This window comes from Rhinoraja longicauda, chromosome 5 (assembly GCF_053455715.1).
Source record: "Rhinoraja longicauda isolate Sanriku21f chromosome 5, sRhiLon1.1, whole genome shotgun sequence".
NCBI lineage: Eukaryota > Metazoa > Chordata > Chondrichthyes > Rajiformes > Arhynchobatidae > Rhinoraja > Rhinoraja longicauda.
This window is the reverse complement of record NC_135957.1, coordinates 23,680,915-23,696,872: the sequence shown is the minus strand read 5'-3', so window position 1 is coordinate 23,696,872 and position 15,958 is coordinate 23,680,915. Positions and strand designations below refer to the sequence as shown.

Below are 15,958 nucleotides of genomic sequence, written 5' to 3'. Positions count from 1 at the left end.
GACCTCTGTCATTTGGGAATGGTTTGTGTATAATCCAATTCTGAAAGATCGATCTTTGCCATTGAATGCAGATATAAAGCTGAAAGTAGCAGTTCAAAGTGTGACCATCCCCTCCAATTAAAAAGGTAAACAAAAATTTAATCTTGAAATTAGTGCAGTATTCTTCATGCACAGGGATGCTCTCAGTAAAGACTCTTTACTTGTGTTTTACTTTATTCCTGTCTGTGGTTTGTAGACCTTAAGGAGTCATTGGATAAAAAGTGTTTATCTTTGTAATGTGTTTTGAAAGTCACCAAGTCAACCAATTCCTAAAATGAATTGCAGCATGATCAAAACACTGTGGTTGTGCTATGCTTAACAAATTCATTAGCATGTTATGAGGGGTTTATTTTGGCAGGGAAGATTATTATGGCATATAAATTGCATGTATCAAACTGCACTTTTGAGATGTTTCTTTTTGAGCTGACAACAATGAATCAGCTGAGCGCTTTGTTTCTTAAAATTTGAGTTATGCTTATTCTATTGACACTGGTGCCCTGCTTAGCTCTATCCCAATGGAATGATGATGTTTATAGTGCTCTTGATCCTGGAATCCAAACACATATCATTATGTATCCTACCTGACATCTATTCTGAATGCACAATGCCTGGAACACAGTCCAAATCCCTGCCCTTCTCTGGGACTGAGACAGCAATGAAATTGGTGTGGAGGGGCTTCCTTATAGGGTAGGTGCTGCATCTTGCCCAGTAGAGTGAGTGGAAACCCTCAGTGGGGATTAGCCAAGACTGCTCTGTGTATTTGTAGACCATACTTAAGAAGTCTGGATAAATACTGCACAAATCGTACCATCTTTCTCATTGCCTCCCTTTGGATGTGATGAAAACTGTTGTCACCCCTTCTTTTTGTTTGTCTGCACAGCTCTTCCCAGTCCAGATATTCCCTGAGGCACCATTAGTGTGGTGAAATCTCTGGGCTGGAGAGAGCAGAACATCCAGACAAGAGAGGGCAGGAGATGATGGGGGTGCACATAGGATCCAGCCACTTCATGTCCCCAGAAATGCCCACTCTCTCTGTGTTCATCCCTGCGCTCCATATTTCAATACTGAATGGTTGCACCGTTGGCCCCATGCCCTCACAGGTAGCCACCACATGGAGACAGTGATGATAAGATCATGTTAATCATTTCATTGCTGTGGGAGTACTAGCAGGAGCTGATCCCTCAGTCAAAAACCCAGCGCAGCATTGGGAAGGGAGTGCAAGGGATCACGTCAAGTTTTCAGTGCTGCGGTTGGTGCGTCTTTCTATGTATAATGCTGTTGTGACCCCTTTCCTGCATGCTAAGTTAGGCACTAGTGTACAAATTCTCAGCTATGCCCACTGCATATACATGAAGGCAGTCGATACAAGAAATGTAGTAACCTTAAGAAGCCCAAACTGAGCACAATGGCTGCTGCTCCCCACTTTTACATGGAATTTCCACCTGATTAACTGTATTTTCCCATCCAAAAGTAACTTTACAAAGTCCCCATCTCTCTCACTAATCCCCAACTCTCATATTATGTGCATGCCCTTATTTAGATGTAAGCCATGTGAGTTCAGAGCTTCCTTCATCGCACTACTTACCCAATGAATTATTCAATGTTGTTTGTTTGCTTTCATTTAAAAATAGTTCTGCCATTTGTAGGAACAACCGTATGTACGTATGTCAGACATTAAATTTAATAATGTTATGGGACCTCATTCATATGTAGGGGTATGTTAGGCTTTCATAACCCGGGGAAGGCCTATATGTAACTCGTGTCATAATGTGCTTGAAAATTCTGTCATTGTCCCATGTGAATACATTCACAATCAGCATCTTCAAATTTTGCTCTCTCTACCTTTTGGTAGTGCCTCGACTTGCAATGAGGTTTTTATTGTTTTCACATGCGTTGAAACTTTTAGATATTGTACATGGGGGCAGAATAATCTAATTTCTGGCATGGTTTCATTGCAGCCCTGATGATGAAGATTCATCTTCATCCAGTGATGAAGATGATGAAGACAGACGATTAAGTGATGAATTAATTGGAAAAATTGTCTGTGTAGAGTGTACTAATGGAGACAAAAGGAAGACATCCCGGTACCCAGCTCTGGTAAGCAATGTTTTACATTTAAGTTTGCATGTAAATTAAGTTTAAATGTAATTGACTATAAATCCGAATTCGCCAAATTTTGATATGCAATTGGACACTAAATTAGCATTTTGCTTTATTGCCAGATGGGTATTACCAGAAAATCACTAAATTGGAACATTACTGTTATAAGAAATTGCTTTTGTGGTTTTTGTCTCATTTCAAAGTATTATAAGTTGACTTGCATATACACCAGCAGCAGCTGCTACCTCAACTCACAGCTGCCATCTCGCTTGTACACTGCCCACTGGGAAGTGTATTAGTGCTTTAAAGTGATTTCTTCATGGCTGGCTACCATGGAAACAGGAGAGAAACAGAGTTGAGAGAGTGGAAAATAGAAAGAGATGGCAATAAGGGGGAGGGTCGAACAGTACACTTTGAAGAGTCCTGTCCATATAATGGAGCCGTCCAGTCAGACACCCTGCTATGATTGGCCTCCATTTTGGCTGTTTCAAAATTGCATTGGAATTTTTTTTTAAATTAAAGCATATTTTATTTCTAGAAAATAATGAAACTCCATGTCTTTCTTCACAATCTTGTCCAATCATATCAATACATTCTCTCTTACAATGCAGCACTGCTGTACAAAACAAACATGAAGGGTTTGGGGGGCTGTTATCTAGACTGTTATCCTTCCCCACAGAGCCTTTGCCGTGCCTGTACTGAACATCAGTGTGTCCTTCAGCATGTTTTCCTGCACCCTGAAATCTGCTGGTCAGTATCATTAAATGTTGGGACATCTCCTAACTCTGGAATGGCAATGTTTCGGGCACACCAAAGTGCTGCTTTTACTGAGTTCACGATTTTTCAGCTGCAGTTGATGTCCGTGGGACGTGTGTGTGTCCATGCCTGTAAATCAGAGAGTCCTCTGTTACACAGCTGCTCAGGCCAAACCTCAATATGGACCTTTTAATTTCAAAAATAAACTGTATTCATAGAAGAAAATACAGGAAATATAAAACAATTCATAGTTTTCTTTATATTGGTCATGTTGTCAAGTGTCGTCTTGGTGTCCTCAAGTCAATACATTCATAGGAGCCATAGATCACAACACCCTTCCACCCAATGTAACCAAATCATTTGAAATGTTGATGAACCTTTAAAATCCAGGGTTAACATTCACCGCATATTCTGTTTTAAAGAAATCATCAGCTGCAGTGATTTTAAAAAAATTAACCAAAGGTTTACACCACAAAACACTCACTTGAGGACATCAATGTAGAAACAATCCCTCTGCAATGTGTTTATGCACATGAATTATTATGGTTCGATACGTGTTCTATCAAATTGATTTATTTTCTTTTATGTTCATCTGAAAAAAGCAAAAGTCATTGTTTTGTTTCTAAAGGTTATTTCTCCAGATTGCAGCGATGAAGTCACAGTGAAAAAGGACAGCGTTTTAGTTCGCTCATTCAAGGATGGGAAATTGTAAGTCCTTTCATGGGTTGGGTTGTGGAAAACGGGACCTGACTCAAAATTATTGGCGCACAAATTTAATCCTGAAATTTAATCTTACTGAAAACCCAACATGGTGTCTATTCTGCAGCACACTTTCAGAGTGCGTTTTGCATTATGCTGATGGAAGCGTCATTAAAGACAGAGGCTCTGTCTCGACAAGGCTGTACCTTCCTTTTGTTGTAATTGAACGTTTAAGTATGTTTAAAAAACAAAGTAAAAACAGAAGCAGAAGTAGGTCAGAAATCCCCTTGAGATCGCGTTGTGGTTCATAAAAATATAATTGAGGCTATACCTCAGGTCCATTTTCCTGATGTCCACATTCTTGATTCTACTTCTTTTCCAATATACGCTTTCGTTGGTAGCAGTACCACATTTTTCATCAGATCAATTCCTGCAGAGTTTTTTTTGATGGATGGGGAGAGATTGAATAAGATTGGTTTACATTTGCTGTTTTTTGAAAAAATAAGAATGGTGATATCATTAAAATATATAAGATTCTGAAAGTGAATGACGCCATCGATATTGAATGATTGATATTTCTGGCTGGAAGATCTCAAATATCAAAATAAGGTTCCACTATTAAGGTAGTGAATTGTAAAAGTAGAGAATTTCTTACTCAGGTTGCAAATCTTATCAATTCTCCGTGACAGATGGTTGTGGATGCTTATCTGTTGAGAATATACAAAGATGAGGTTGACATATGTGGGGAATGGTGGGAAACCAGCAGGAAATTGACCCAAGTTACAGGACTGGCCATGGTGTCCCTAGAAAATCAATATTGCCATATTTCATATACCAGCACAGCAAAATTCATGATCATAAGTGATAGGAGCAGAATTGGGCCATTTGGCCCATCAAGTCTTCTCCGCCATTCAATCATGGCTGATCTATCTCCCCCCCCCCCAACCCCATTCTCCTGCCTTCTTCCCATAACCTGAGGGCGGCACGGTGGCGCAGCGGTAGAGTTGCTGCCTTACAGCGAATGCAGCGCCGGAGACTCGGGTTCGATCCTGACTATGGGCGCCGTCTGTACGGAGTTTGTACATTCTCCCCGTTACCTGCGTGGGTTTGCTCAGATCTTCAGTTTCCTCCCACACTCCAAAGACGTACAAGTATGTAGGTTAATTGGCTGGGCAAATGTAAAAATTGTCCCTAGTGGGTGTAGGATAGTGTTAGTGTGCGGGGATCGCTGGGCGGCGTGGACCCGGTGGGCCGAAGCGCATGTTTCTGCGCTGTATCTCTGTATCTCTAAAAAAAAAAATCTAAACCTCTGACACCCGTACAGATTCTGCTGTACTCACCCACTATTGCTGTTACTTTGCTCTCAAATGAATTCCCACTATTTCTTTTAGGCAATATAGATTGCATATAGTTGAGAGCCTATTACTAATCTCTGTGAAACACAATGACCAATAGCTGTCAACCTGAAAATACCCCTTTTGTGCTCCTTTTGCTTGTCTTCCAGTCACATGAGTACCTCCAAACCCACTATCCCACAATTTGTGTAACATTTGGTTGGAAGCCTAATCAATTGCCTTTTGAAACTTAGTTATATCCTAAAAAAAAAAATCTGTTTTGCCAAACACTGTTTCCTTTTAAGAAAAACCTGTTTACTCTTCCTGAATATATTATAATTTTCCTAACTTTCTACATTTGTCCTGCCTTAATTATGGAGTCCAGTATTTTCATGACATTTGACATCAGGCTTATTAAATCCATAGTTTCTCATTTTACGTGGGCATCAGCAAGGCATTTGACAAGGTCCAACATGGAAGTCTAATCCAAAAGCTCAGAGCCCATGGGATCCAGGCTATTTGGTAAATAGGATCCAAAGTTGGCTTGGCAATAGGATGGCTGTTTTTGTGATTGGAAGCTTGAGGCCAGTGATGCAAGCATTGGATCAGTGCTGGGACCCTTACTATTTGCTAAGGCGTTAACAAATGTAGGAGGAATGATAGGTAAGTTGTTGCAAAAATTGGTGGTTTTGTTGGAAGGGAGAATGATAACTTTAGGTTACAGAATTATATTGATCAGCTGGTAAACTGGGTGAAGCAAAGGCAGATGGAGTTTAATCCTCATAAGTACAAGGTAATGCATTTTGGCAGGTTTAATAAGGACAGGACATCTATCATCAATTCATAGATCCCTAAAGATGACAGCACAGGTAGATAAGTGGTGAGGAAGGGATACAAAATGCTGGCCTTCATTAGCCAGGGCATAGAATATACAGCGCTCTCCATGATGTTTGGGACAAAGACCCATCATTTATTTATTTGCCTCTGTACTCCACAATTTGAGATTTGTAATAGGAAAAAATCACATGTGGTTAAAGTGCGCATTGTCAGATTTTATTAAAGGCCATTTTTATACATTTTGGTTTCACCATGTAGAAATTACAGCTGTGTTTATACGTAGTGCCTCTCATTTCAGGGCACCATAATGTTTGGGACACATGGCTTCACAGGCGATTGTAATTGTTCAGGTGTGTTTAATTGCCTCCTTAATGCAGGTATAAGAGAGTTCTCAGCACCTAGTCTTTCCTCCAGTCTTTCCATCACCTTTGGAAACTTTTATTGCTGTTTATCAACATGAGGACCAAAGTTGTGCCAATGAAAGTCAAATAAGCCATTATGAGACTGAGAAACTAGAATAAAAATGTTAGAGACATCAGCCAAACCTTAGGCTTACCAAAATCAACTGGAACATTATTAAGAAGAAAGAAAGCACTGGCGAGTTTACTAATTGCAAAGGGACTGGCAGGCCAAGGAAGACCTCCCCAGCTGATGACAGAAGAATTCTCTCTATAATAAAGAACAATCCCCAAACACCTGTCCGACAGATCAGAAACACTCTTCAGGAGCCGGGTGTGGATTTGTCAATGACCACTGTCCACAGAAGACTTCATGAACAGAAATACAGAGGATACACTGCAAGATGCAAACCACTGGTTAGCCGCAAAAATAGGATGGCCAGGTTACAATTTGCCAAGAAGTACTTAAAAGAGCAACCATTGTTCTGGAAAAATGTCTTGTGGACAGATGAGACGAAGATTAACTTATATCAGAGTGATGGCAAGAGCAAAGTATGGAGGAGAGAAGGAACTGCCCAAGATTCAAAGCATACCACCTCTTCTGTGAAACACGGTGGTGGGGGTGTTATGGCCTGGGCATGTATGGCTGCTGAAGGTACCGGCTCACTTATCTTCATTGATGATACAATTGCTGATGGCAGTAGCATAATGAATTCTGAAGTGTATAGACACATCCTATCTGCTCACGTTCAAACAAATGCCTCAAAACTCATTGGCTGGCGGTTCATTCTACAGCAAGACAATAATCCCAAACGTACTGCGAAATCAACAAAGGAGTTTTTCAAAGCTAAAAAATGGTCGATTCTTGAGTAGCCAAGTCAATCACCCGATCTGAACCCAATTAAGCATGCCTTTTATATGCTGAAGAGAAAACTGGAGGGGACTAGCCCCCAAAACAAGCACAAGCTAAAGATGGCTGCAATACTGGCCTGACAGAGCATCACCAGAGAAGACACCCAGCAGCTAGTGATGTCCATGAATTGCAGACTTCAAGCAGTCATTGCATGCAAAGAATATGCAACAAAATACTAAACATGACTACTTTCATGTACATGACAATGCTGTGTCCCAAACATTATGGTGCCCTGAAATGGGGGCCTATGTATAAACACTGCTGTAATTTCTACATGGTGAAACCAAAATGTATAAAAATGGCCTTTATTAAAATCAGACAATGTGCACTTTAACCACATGTGTTTTTTTTTCTCTATTACAAATCTCAAATTGTGGAGTACAGAGGCAAATAAATAAATGACAGGTCTTTGTCCCAAACATTATGGAGGGCACTGTAAGAGTATAAAGGTCATGGAAGTTTGGTTACGAGTTGGCACGAGTCCCACGTGCAGTTTGCCACACAATAGGATTACACTGAGAGAGGGTGCAGAGATGTTTTCCCAGGATATGGCTGGCAAAGAATGTTCCAGTTACGAGGAGAGACTGAATAGGCTGGGTTTATTTTCCCTGGAACAGAAGAAACTGCGAGAGAATCTGAGAAAGGTATACAAAATAATGAGGGGCAGTGGATGATCAGTGAGAAATCATGGACCATAATGGAGACATGCAAAACCAAAGAACGAAAGAGAAAATCTGAAGATTTTTTTTCATCCAGATGTTGTACTTACAAATATAAAGACTGAGGGTGGTAGAGCCAAGTACTCTCACGACATTTTAAAAAAGTGACTCGATGCTACTTGAATAGCCAAGGCACAGAAGGCAGCTGCAGGCCTAGTATTGATTTAGTATAGATGGACACAATATTTGGCAGGGATACGAAGTGTTGCATGACTCTGAGATTTCCCAAAGCCATTTTTCATATCCATTCACCAATTAACCGAACTAAAATTGATCGATTGCAATTATGTCTTTCTGCCGATTGGTTAGCACACAACAAAAGCTTTTCACTGTACCTCGGTACACGTGACAATAAACTGAACTGAACTAATGCTCAAGTGGACATAATCTCTGCCTCAGCTACTAATGTTGGAAGAGAGTTCCACAGCCTTTCAAATGTTGCTTTGATGTTTCTTTTGTTCTGTTCTGAGGCTTTTGTGTAAGAGTTTGTTTTTTAACCCTTTGAATAACTACCAGAAATGATTGTTTCATCCTTGCAAAATTATTGTATATAATCAAAGTTATATCATCACACAATGTTGTTCAAAGAAAACGAGGTCTCAAATTGAGAACTCTTCAAAATTTCAAATTCACATTCTAGGGTGCATGGTAATATTGTTCAAAGCTTCAACATCTGCTGCTGAATCCAGTTGAAGTCTGACTTGGGTTTTAAATGGGTGCATCTTATTCTGATTTTTACATTCTCTAACCTTTCTAATGAATCCTGGAATTTCACTACTGAGGTGCTGTCTTTAATGTCCTTTAAATACATTTCCCATTTCTGCTGTTCACATACTGTATTAGATTCCACATTCCTACTGCAACACTATTGTTCAGTCTACTTCTCTCAACTCTTCTATTGTTTTGAATATTGTGATAAATAGCATCCAGTGTTTGAAATTTCTTCAAACTAAATATTTTGCATTCAGAGGAGTAACATTGCCACTGAACTTGATGAAAGCATAGATCAAGCAATCTCTTGTTTTCACTCTTCTGTCTGGTATTATTCCTGTCACTGGTCCTCTGTTCCCTATTCGGTACTGTGTGGTTCCCTGATACTGTTCGATTAATGTCCTTGGACGACCTTTAACATGACATATCAGTAAGCAGTTGCTGGAGCCTGTTGTTCATATGTAGGCTTTGTCTTTCTGCTTTTGCAGAGATTATGTTGTCGTGTTGCGTCACAAACATAAAGTCGTGGGTTAAAAATGCAGAATCCAAGAATCACATACATTTGCTGCACAAAACCTGACTCTTCAGCCCAGGGAGGTATTTATGTTGTACTCAAAGCTTCCTCTGACCTTAATTCTGTGTCTGATTTATTGCCTAGTGTGGCTGTGCCCAGGAAGGACGTTGCAGAATTTGACAGTGAGATGGCCTCCAAATATGATGCAGCTATGAAGGAAGGTAAAAAGAATTGTGCCTTATCATGCTAAACCAAAAGCAGAAAACAGTCATGTCCCATGTGTTATAATGCAAGATCGTATTTACTAATTATCTCGCTGAGATTTGGTGAGTCCATGTGAAATGATCGAATTGGTCAAAGTCACATTTAATCACAAGCTGACAACAGGTGCAGAATTCTGATTGGAATTGAGGAACTGAAGGAGGCTATTCAGGCTGTTCAACCTTACTTTTAAACCAAGCTGACCTCCAGCTCATCCTCATCTGCCCATCCCATTGCCATACCTTTAACATCTTTGCCTAAAAATTGAAATGTTAACTTCATTTGAAATATTTGGGCAGGATATATGTATACCTATTCCATAGTGGCACTATGTGATAATGTTTTATTTCATTATGGAACGTCCGGATCTGAATTAAACTTCTCCTGGCTTATTTCCTCATAACTTGAATGGAAAGGTCTGGCATTCCCATTTGCAGTTTTGTTACTGGTTTAACTTCAGCAGCATTTCAAAGATGCAGTAAATAATGCGTAGAAAGTGACCTCTCATCCCATTGAAAACGTGTTATCTCTTTGAAAGAACTATCTAATTAATCCCACTCTTGTCCCTGTCTCTCGTGTTCATCAAAATCTTTTCACTTAAAATTTTTATTCAACTTTTTGAAAGTAAATTGCAGCTGCTGGAAATCTGAAATAAAACAGAAAATCTCAGAAATAATCATCTGGCCAGCAGGCAAGATGATAGAAACTGAGTTACATTTTGGAGTGAAGATAGACACAAAATGTTGGAGTAACTCAGCGGGACAGGCAGCATCTCTGGATAGTATGAATGGGTGAGACCCTTCAGACTGGAGTCTGTAGAAAGGTCTTGACCCGAAACGTCACCCATTCCTATCCAAAGATGCTGCCTGTCCCGCTGAGTTACTCCAGCATTTTGTGCCTATATCCGGTGTAAACCAGCATCTGCAGTTCCTTCCTTCTCCTTTACATTTTGGATTGATGACCTTTAATCAGAATTAGGGAAGATTAAAAAGCATGTTTTAAGTTGCAGAGTAGGGATCGGTGAAGAGATTAAAGAAAATGATGATGATTGGATTCAGACCAAGAGGAGGAGAATGATACAATACAATACAATACAATACAATATATCTTTATTGTCATTGTACCCAGGGGTACAACGAGATTGGGAATGCGCCTCCCATTCGATGCAATAATTTAAGTAATTAACAGCAACCCAACGAAACAAAACAATTGTAACAGTTTTTAGACAGGGTAAAGTGCAAGTTGATCTATGCGTTGTGGCCATCCGGCTCAGCAGGACCGGTTCATAGCAGCTATGGCCCTGGGGATGAAGCTGTTCCTGAGTCTGGAGGTGCGGGCGTAGAAGGCCTTGTATCGTCTGCCCGATGGAAGGAGTTCGAACAGACTGTTGCAGGGGTGTGAAGAGTCTTTGTGGATGCTGGTGGCTTTTCTGAGGCATCGTGTGTTGTAGATGCCCTCCAAGTCTGGTAGCTGTGTTCCGATGGCCCTCTGAGCTCTATGGACTACCCGCTGTAGAGCTTTCCTTTCTGCCTCCGTGCAGCTGAGGTACCACACAGGGATGCCATGTGTTAGGATGCTCTCTATGGTGCAGCGGTAGAAGGTCGTCAGCAGCTGTTGGGGTAGACCAGACTTTTTCAGTGTTCTTAAGTAGAACAGTCTTTGTTGTGCCTTCTTGACCAGCGCAGCAGTGTTATTGGACCATGTTAGGTCCTCCGAAATGTGTGTGCCCAGAAACTTGAAGCTGGACACTCTCTCCACACTGTCCCCGTTGATAGAGATCGGGGCATATTCCCCATTATGTGACCTACGGAAGTTGATGATCAGCTCCTTGGTCTTGGTGGTATTTAGGGACAGGTTGTTATCCGAGCACCAGTCCGCCAGGTTCTGCACCTCCGCTCTATAGTTTGTTTCATCCCCGTTGGTGATAAACCCGATCACCGTTGTGTCGTCTGCAAACTTGACAATGGTGTTGGTGTCGAATGCAGGAACACAGTCGTGTGTGAAGAGGGAGTAGAGCATGGGGCTCAGAACACAGCCCTGTGGCGTGCCGGTACTCAGGGTGATAGTGGAGGACAGGTGCGGGCCCATTCTCACTGCCTGCGGTCGTTCCAGCAGGAAGTCCAGGATCCAGTCACATAATGACGAGCTGAGGCCTAGCTGGTGGAGTTTGGTGATGAGCTTGGTGGGGATGACCGTGTTGAAGGCGGAGCTATAGTCTATGAATAGCATCCTCACGTACGTGCCCTGTCTCTCTAGGTGAGTCAGGACAGTGTGAAGAGCCAGAGAGATGGCGTCCTCTGTGGATCTATTTGCCCTGTATGCAAATTGATGTGGGTCCAGTGAGTCAGGGATGCTGGATTTGATGTGTGAGAGGACCAGCCTCTCAAAGCACTTCATGACTATCGGCGTTAGGGCAACCGGGCGGTAGTCGTTCAGGTTGGAGATCTTTGCTTTTTTCGGCACCGGAACTATGATAGCTGACTTCAGGCACTTGGGGACCGTAGCTAGAGATAATGACAGGTTAAAGATCCTGGTGAATACCTCAGCCAGTTGTTCAGCACAGTCCTTCAGTACCCTTCCTTGAACTCCATCCGGTCCTGCAGCCTTGCGTGGGTTGACCCTTTGCAGAGCGCGTTGTACCTCCTGTGTGTTCAGTTGCAAGACCTGTCCCACCGCCTCGGCTGGGGTTCTTTCACTCAAGGTGGTTTTGCCAGTTTCAAAGCGGGCAAAGAAGGTGTTAAGCTCGTTGGTCAGTGCCATATCGCTGTGGGGGCAGGCAGGGCTGCTCTTGTAGCCAGTGATGTCCCTGACACCCTGCCACATGCTTCTGGTGTCCGTGGTGTTGAAGTGGTCTTCCACCCGTTGCCTGTGGGTGTCTTTGGCCCTTTTAATACCTTTGTTCAGGTTCTGTACCTCCTTGTTCATCCAGGGTTTCCGGTTTGGGAACATCTTTATCTCCTTGTCCTCCGTGACATTCTCCACACAGCAGTTGATGTAGGAGAGCACAGTGGATGCGTATTCCTCCAAGTCTACCTCTGAACCGTAGGTGGCCTGTTGTGCAAACAGGTCCCAGTCGGTGCGATAATGGTAATGGTGCCAGCAGAGATTGGGAAGTGAAAGCTATTAATTGGAGCTGATATTTTTGAAGGACAGGGAGACCAATGAAATCAAAGGGAAAAAATATTGGTGGGACCGTGATGTACAGAACCATGCAGTTGCTGGAAATCTGAAATAGAAGTGCGCAGGAAAAACCTAGCAGATAAGGCAGTGCTCTTGGAGAGAAAAATTGAGTTCACTTTACAGATTGATAACCTTTATTAAACGGGCCAGTTCAGTTTTTTGACCTGACTTGGAACATTCTCTGCTGCTACTTAATGAGAGACAAACTCTACTCATTCTCCAACATTGACCTCATTAAGATGAAGGCTCACCGAAAATGGGAGCTGACGTTCAAGTGAATGTTTAATCTTATTTGTATTTTCTGCACTTATGTACCCACCTCCCCCAAAATCCCACCAGCATCCGAGGATATCACTTTACTGTTACTAATTATCTCAACAAATTGTCCCAACTTTCAAAACATAGTCATGAGTGTTTGGGTGGGTTTTTCAGCTTTGGACCAGGCACTAGAATTCTTGAAGAGTGGAACCATTCCCCACAACTGGAAGACTGAGTTGAAGGAAGAGAGCTCCACCAGTGATGACGAGGAACGTGATGAGGAAGAGGAGAGCAGTGAGGAGGAGGTGAGTCATTTGTTTTAGTCAGGGGGAGGAGTGTGACCCGTGAATACATTTTCTTCATAAATTCCTATTTTGAGTTGCAAGTTTGCCTTTTTTTTAATCATTTATATCCATCCAGCAAAATATCCACTGCTCTTTCAAGACTGGCAAGGCTTTGGATAATTTAATCTAGGCTCACAGGGACTTGTACAGCAGTTGCTTGCAGTGGAAATGTGAATGCATAGTATTCTGCAGAATGGAAGCAGACCGGGAAGTGAAGTAATCCAGGGAATGCATGAGTGATTGGGAGCATCACAACTTTAGTAGAAAGAGCATAATAACACTGCGTCATAACGAGTTGGGAACTAGTGAGAAGGAGAAGTAACATTGTCATAGATGGGAAGAGTAAACAATGCAGCCATGGCTGGAGGAAGAATGAGTACCTCAGTCATGGTCAGGAGAGGGAAGTAATACGTCTATTACCCACAGCCAAATGAAGGAGAGTACAAGGAAAATAACACTGGACTGAGGCAGGAATAAAGAGGCAAAAAACAGTCAGGGTGGGGGTGGTGACATTGCCCTGGGGAATGAAGGATTAACAAACTGGGGTTGTGGGGATAGGGTGATATGGTGGTGAGAAAACAATCATAGTTGCGTGGTAAGAAGAAGAACACTGGCTAACCAAGTGTGGAAGGAGGGAACAATGCAGATGTATTTACGGTGGGATGAGTAGCGAAGTGGGATGAATAACATAGCTGTTGCAGGAGAGTGAGGTGAGCTGGATAAGTCAATGAGAAATTTAAAAAATAAAAGGAATGATGATCGCGTGCTCTGCATCAAGTACAAGAAGAGTCATGAGAACATTATTACATAGACCTTTTGAACATAATAGCCAGTTTATGGACTGTAAATTTGAATATGTTGGATTTACTTCTCACTGAAATATAACACTTACTGTTACTGTTGGAACTTTTTTTCACTCTAAATTTAACATGTGCAAGTAATTGAACAGTATCACTCGGCAGCCATTGTATTTTCACTGGTTGCTGTATGCCTGTTTGTAACTTTATCTTGTTTTTCCTCTTATCTGTTGTTACTGTTTTTAAATTTTCTAATGAAAGGTGCTTTTGCTATTAATTTTTTTTAAAGTCTTGATTTTATTAAACCACCAAATCTACAGTCTGGCATCCTTGCACAATTTGTCCATAAAAACTCATTTAATCTATGCAAGGGTTAATGGACATTTCCTACATTAAACACTAGAGCATTTTATTATTTGTATCCTACATTTTTTCCTCCCTTAGCATGACATTTCCCAGCATTTTTGATTGCTTTCAAAAAGGATGGTTTCAATTCTTTTGCACCTTACATAGCCTTAGAATTATTCAAAACTCTTAACTTGAATTCCTCATTTGCTACTTTTCATCTTAAAGTTAAAGAAAGGTTTGACTTTCTTTCTTTATAAATTTTAACGTTTTTACTCTTGCCATTTCATGGTTTTATAACCTAAAAAGCAAATGTTTGATATATTTTTCTCTCTTTCACCTATATCCTTCCATGCCGTTCACTGCCACTGCACCAAACATATAGGAAGAGGTGGAGCCTTTTCCTGTGGAAAGAGAGAATTTCCTGCAACAATTGTACAAGTTCATGGAGGATCGAGGTGAGGGGACTTGTCTTGGCATTTTCTTTTAACCTTAAAGCAAGTCCTGTGAGCTCTCAGCATGTTGCTTTTAAGGTATCAGCTAAATGGGATTTAATTTTAGTGGCATGATTTTCTCAGTCACATTGGTTTCTGATTTGCGGATTTGGTTGACGTCTGGGTGATATTGAATCCCTGTAATGCATTGACCATTTTACTGATGAGCCCTTTTCTTCTTTTTAAAGTGAGGTTCATCTTGCCTCACAGTAGGAAACCAAGCTAAAGTTTGAAAATGAATATTGCAGGTTCTCTATTTGTCTCTTGTTTGCAACTCTAGTTTAGTTTAGAGATACAGGCCCTTCAGCCCACCAAGTCCGCGCCGACCCGCGATCCCCACAGGCTAACACTATCCTGCACACTAGGGACAATTTACAATTTTTCTGAAGCAAATTAACCTACAAACCTGTACTACTTTGGAGTGTGGGAGGAAACCAGGGCTCCCGGAGAAAACAGGGAGATTGTAAAAACTCCGTACAGTCAGGATCGAACCCGGGTCCCTGGCGCTGAAAGGCAGCAACTCTACCACTGCGCCACCATGCTGCCCCAAATGTAATATGTAATTGTTTTATGTAATTGTGAGATTTGCGTGATTAGGTCCATGTCAATATTATTTGATTGTTGCCAACCGCTACTGAAGATCATAGTTTGTAATGTCTATCTTAATTTAATCACAGGTACTCCAATTAACAAACGCCCAGTGCTAGGATACAGGGATTTGAACTTATTCAAGCTGTATAGACTTGTCCATCAACTGGGAGGATTTGATAATGTGAGTAGTTATTCTTTTTCAAAAACTCTATAGGAGAACTTCCTAACAGGGGATCAAGTATGTTGTATGCAAATATATGTTTTATGAGAAGTAATGTGTAGATTTTTGTTAGATGCCTTATTGCAGCATTCTGGCAAAGGGGATTTACTGAATAAATGGGTTCCATCTCAGCTCATTGTTGGTGCAAACAAGCTGCCCGGCACCTGCATTGTCTAGTTTGGAGGGATTCAGTTGTTTTTGTTTCTCCAAAGAGCTTATCAGTTGGTCAATTTATGGAAGTTTCATCTCTTTCAGTTTAAGGTTTTGCAGCTGTTCCAATTAGCAGATAATGTTAATTTTGTATGAATTTATCAAAACAGAATTTTCATTTCCTTTCAATATACCTTTTTGTTAACTGGCATTGAGAGTTAGGTAGAAAAAAGGAACTCGGATACTGGTTGACAAAAGACAACACAATACAATACAATACAATACAATATATCTTTAT

At 41.2% G+C, this 15,958-nt stretch overlaps 1 protein-coding gene across 5 annotated transcripts in view; it reads left to right on the top strand.

The window, feature by feature from the left end:
• arid4b (AT-rich interaction domain 4B) overlaps positions 1 to 15,958 on the top strand; it is a 107,333-nt gene that overhangs the window by 45,700 nt on the left and 45,675 nt on the right. For 4 of the 5 annotated variants that reach the window (XM_078399110.1, XM_078399105.1, XM_078399108.1 and 1 more), the window contains exons 8-14: positions 72 to 125; positions 1,998 to 2,136; positions 3,524 to 3,603; positions 9,165 to 9,241; positions 12,894 to 13,024; positions 14,591 to 14,663; positions 15,377 to 15,471. In XM_078399110.1, the coding sequence (XP_078255236.1) occupies positions 72 to 125; positions 1,998 to 2,136; positions 3,524 to 3,603; positions 9,165 to 9,241; positions 12,894 to 13,024; positions 14,591 to 14,663; positions 15,377 to 15,471 (649 nt within the window). The remainder of the gene's footprint in view (positions 1 to 71; positions 126 to 1,997; positions 2,137 to 3,523; positions 3,604 to 9,164; positions 9,242 to 12,893; positions 13,025 to 14,590; positions 14,664 to 15,376; positions 15,472 to 15,958) is intronic. The other variant, XM_078399109.1, reaches the window with a different exon arrangement.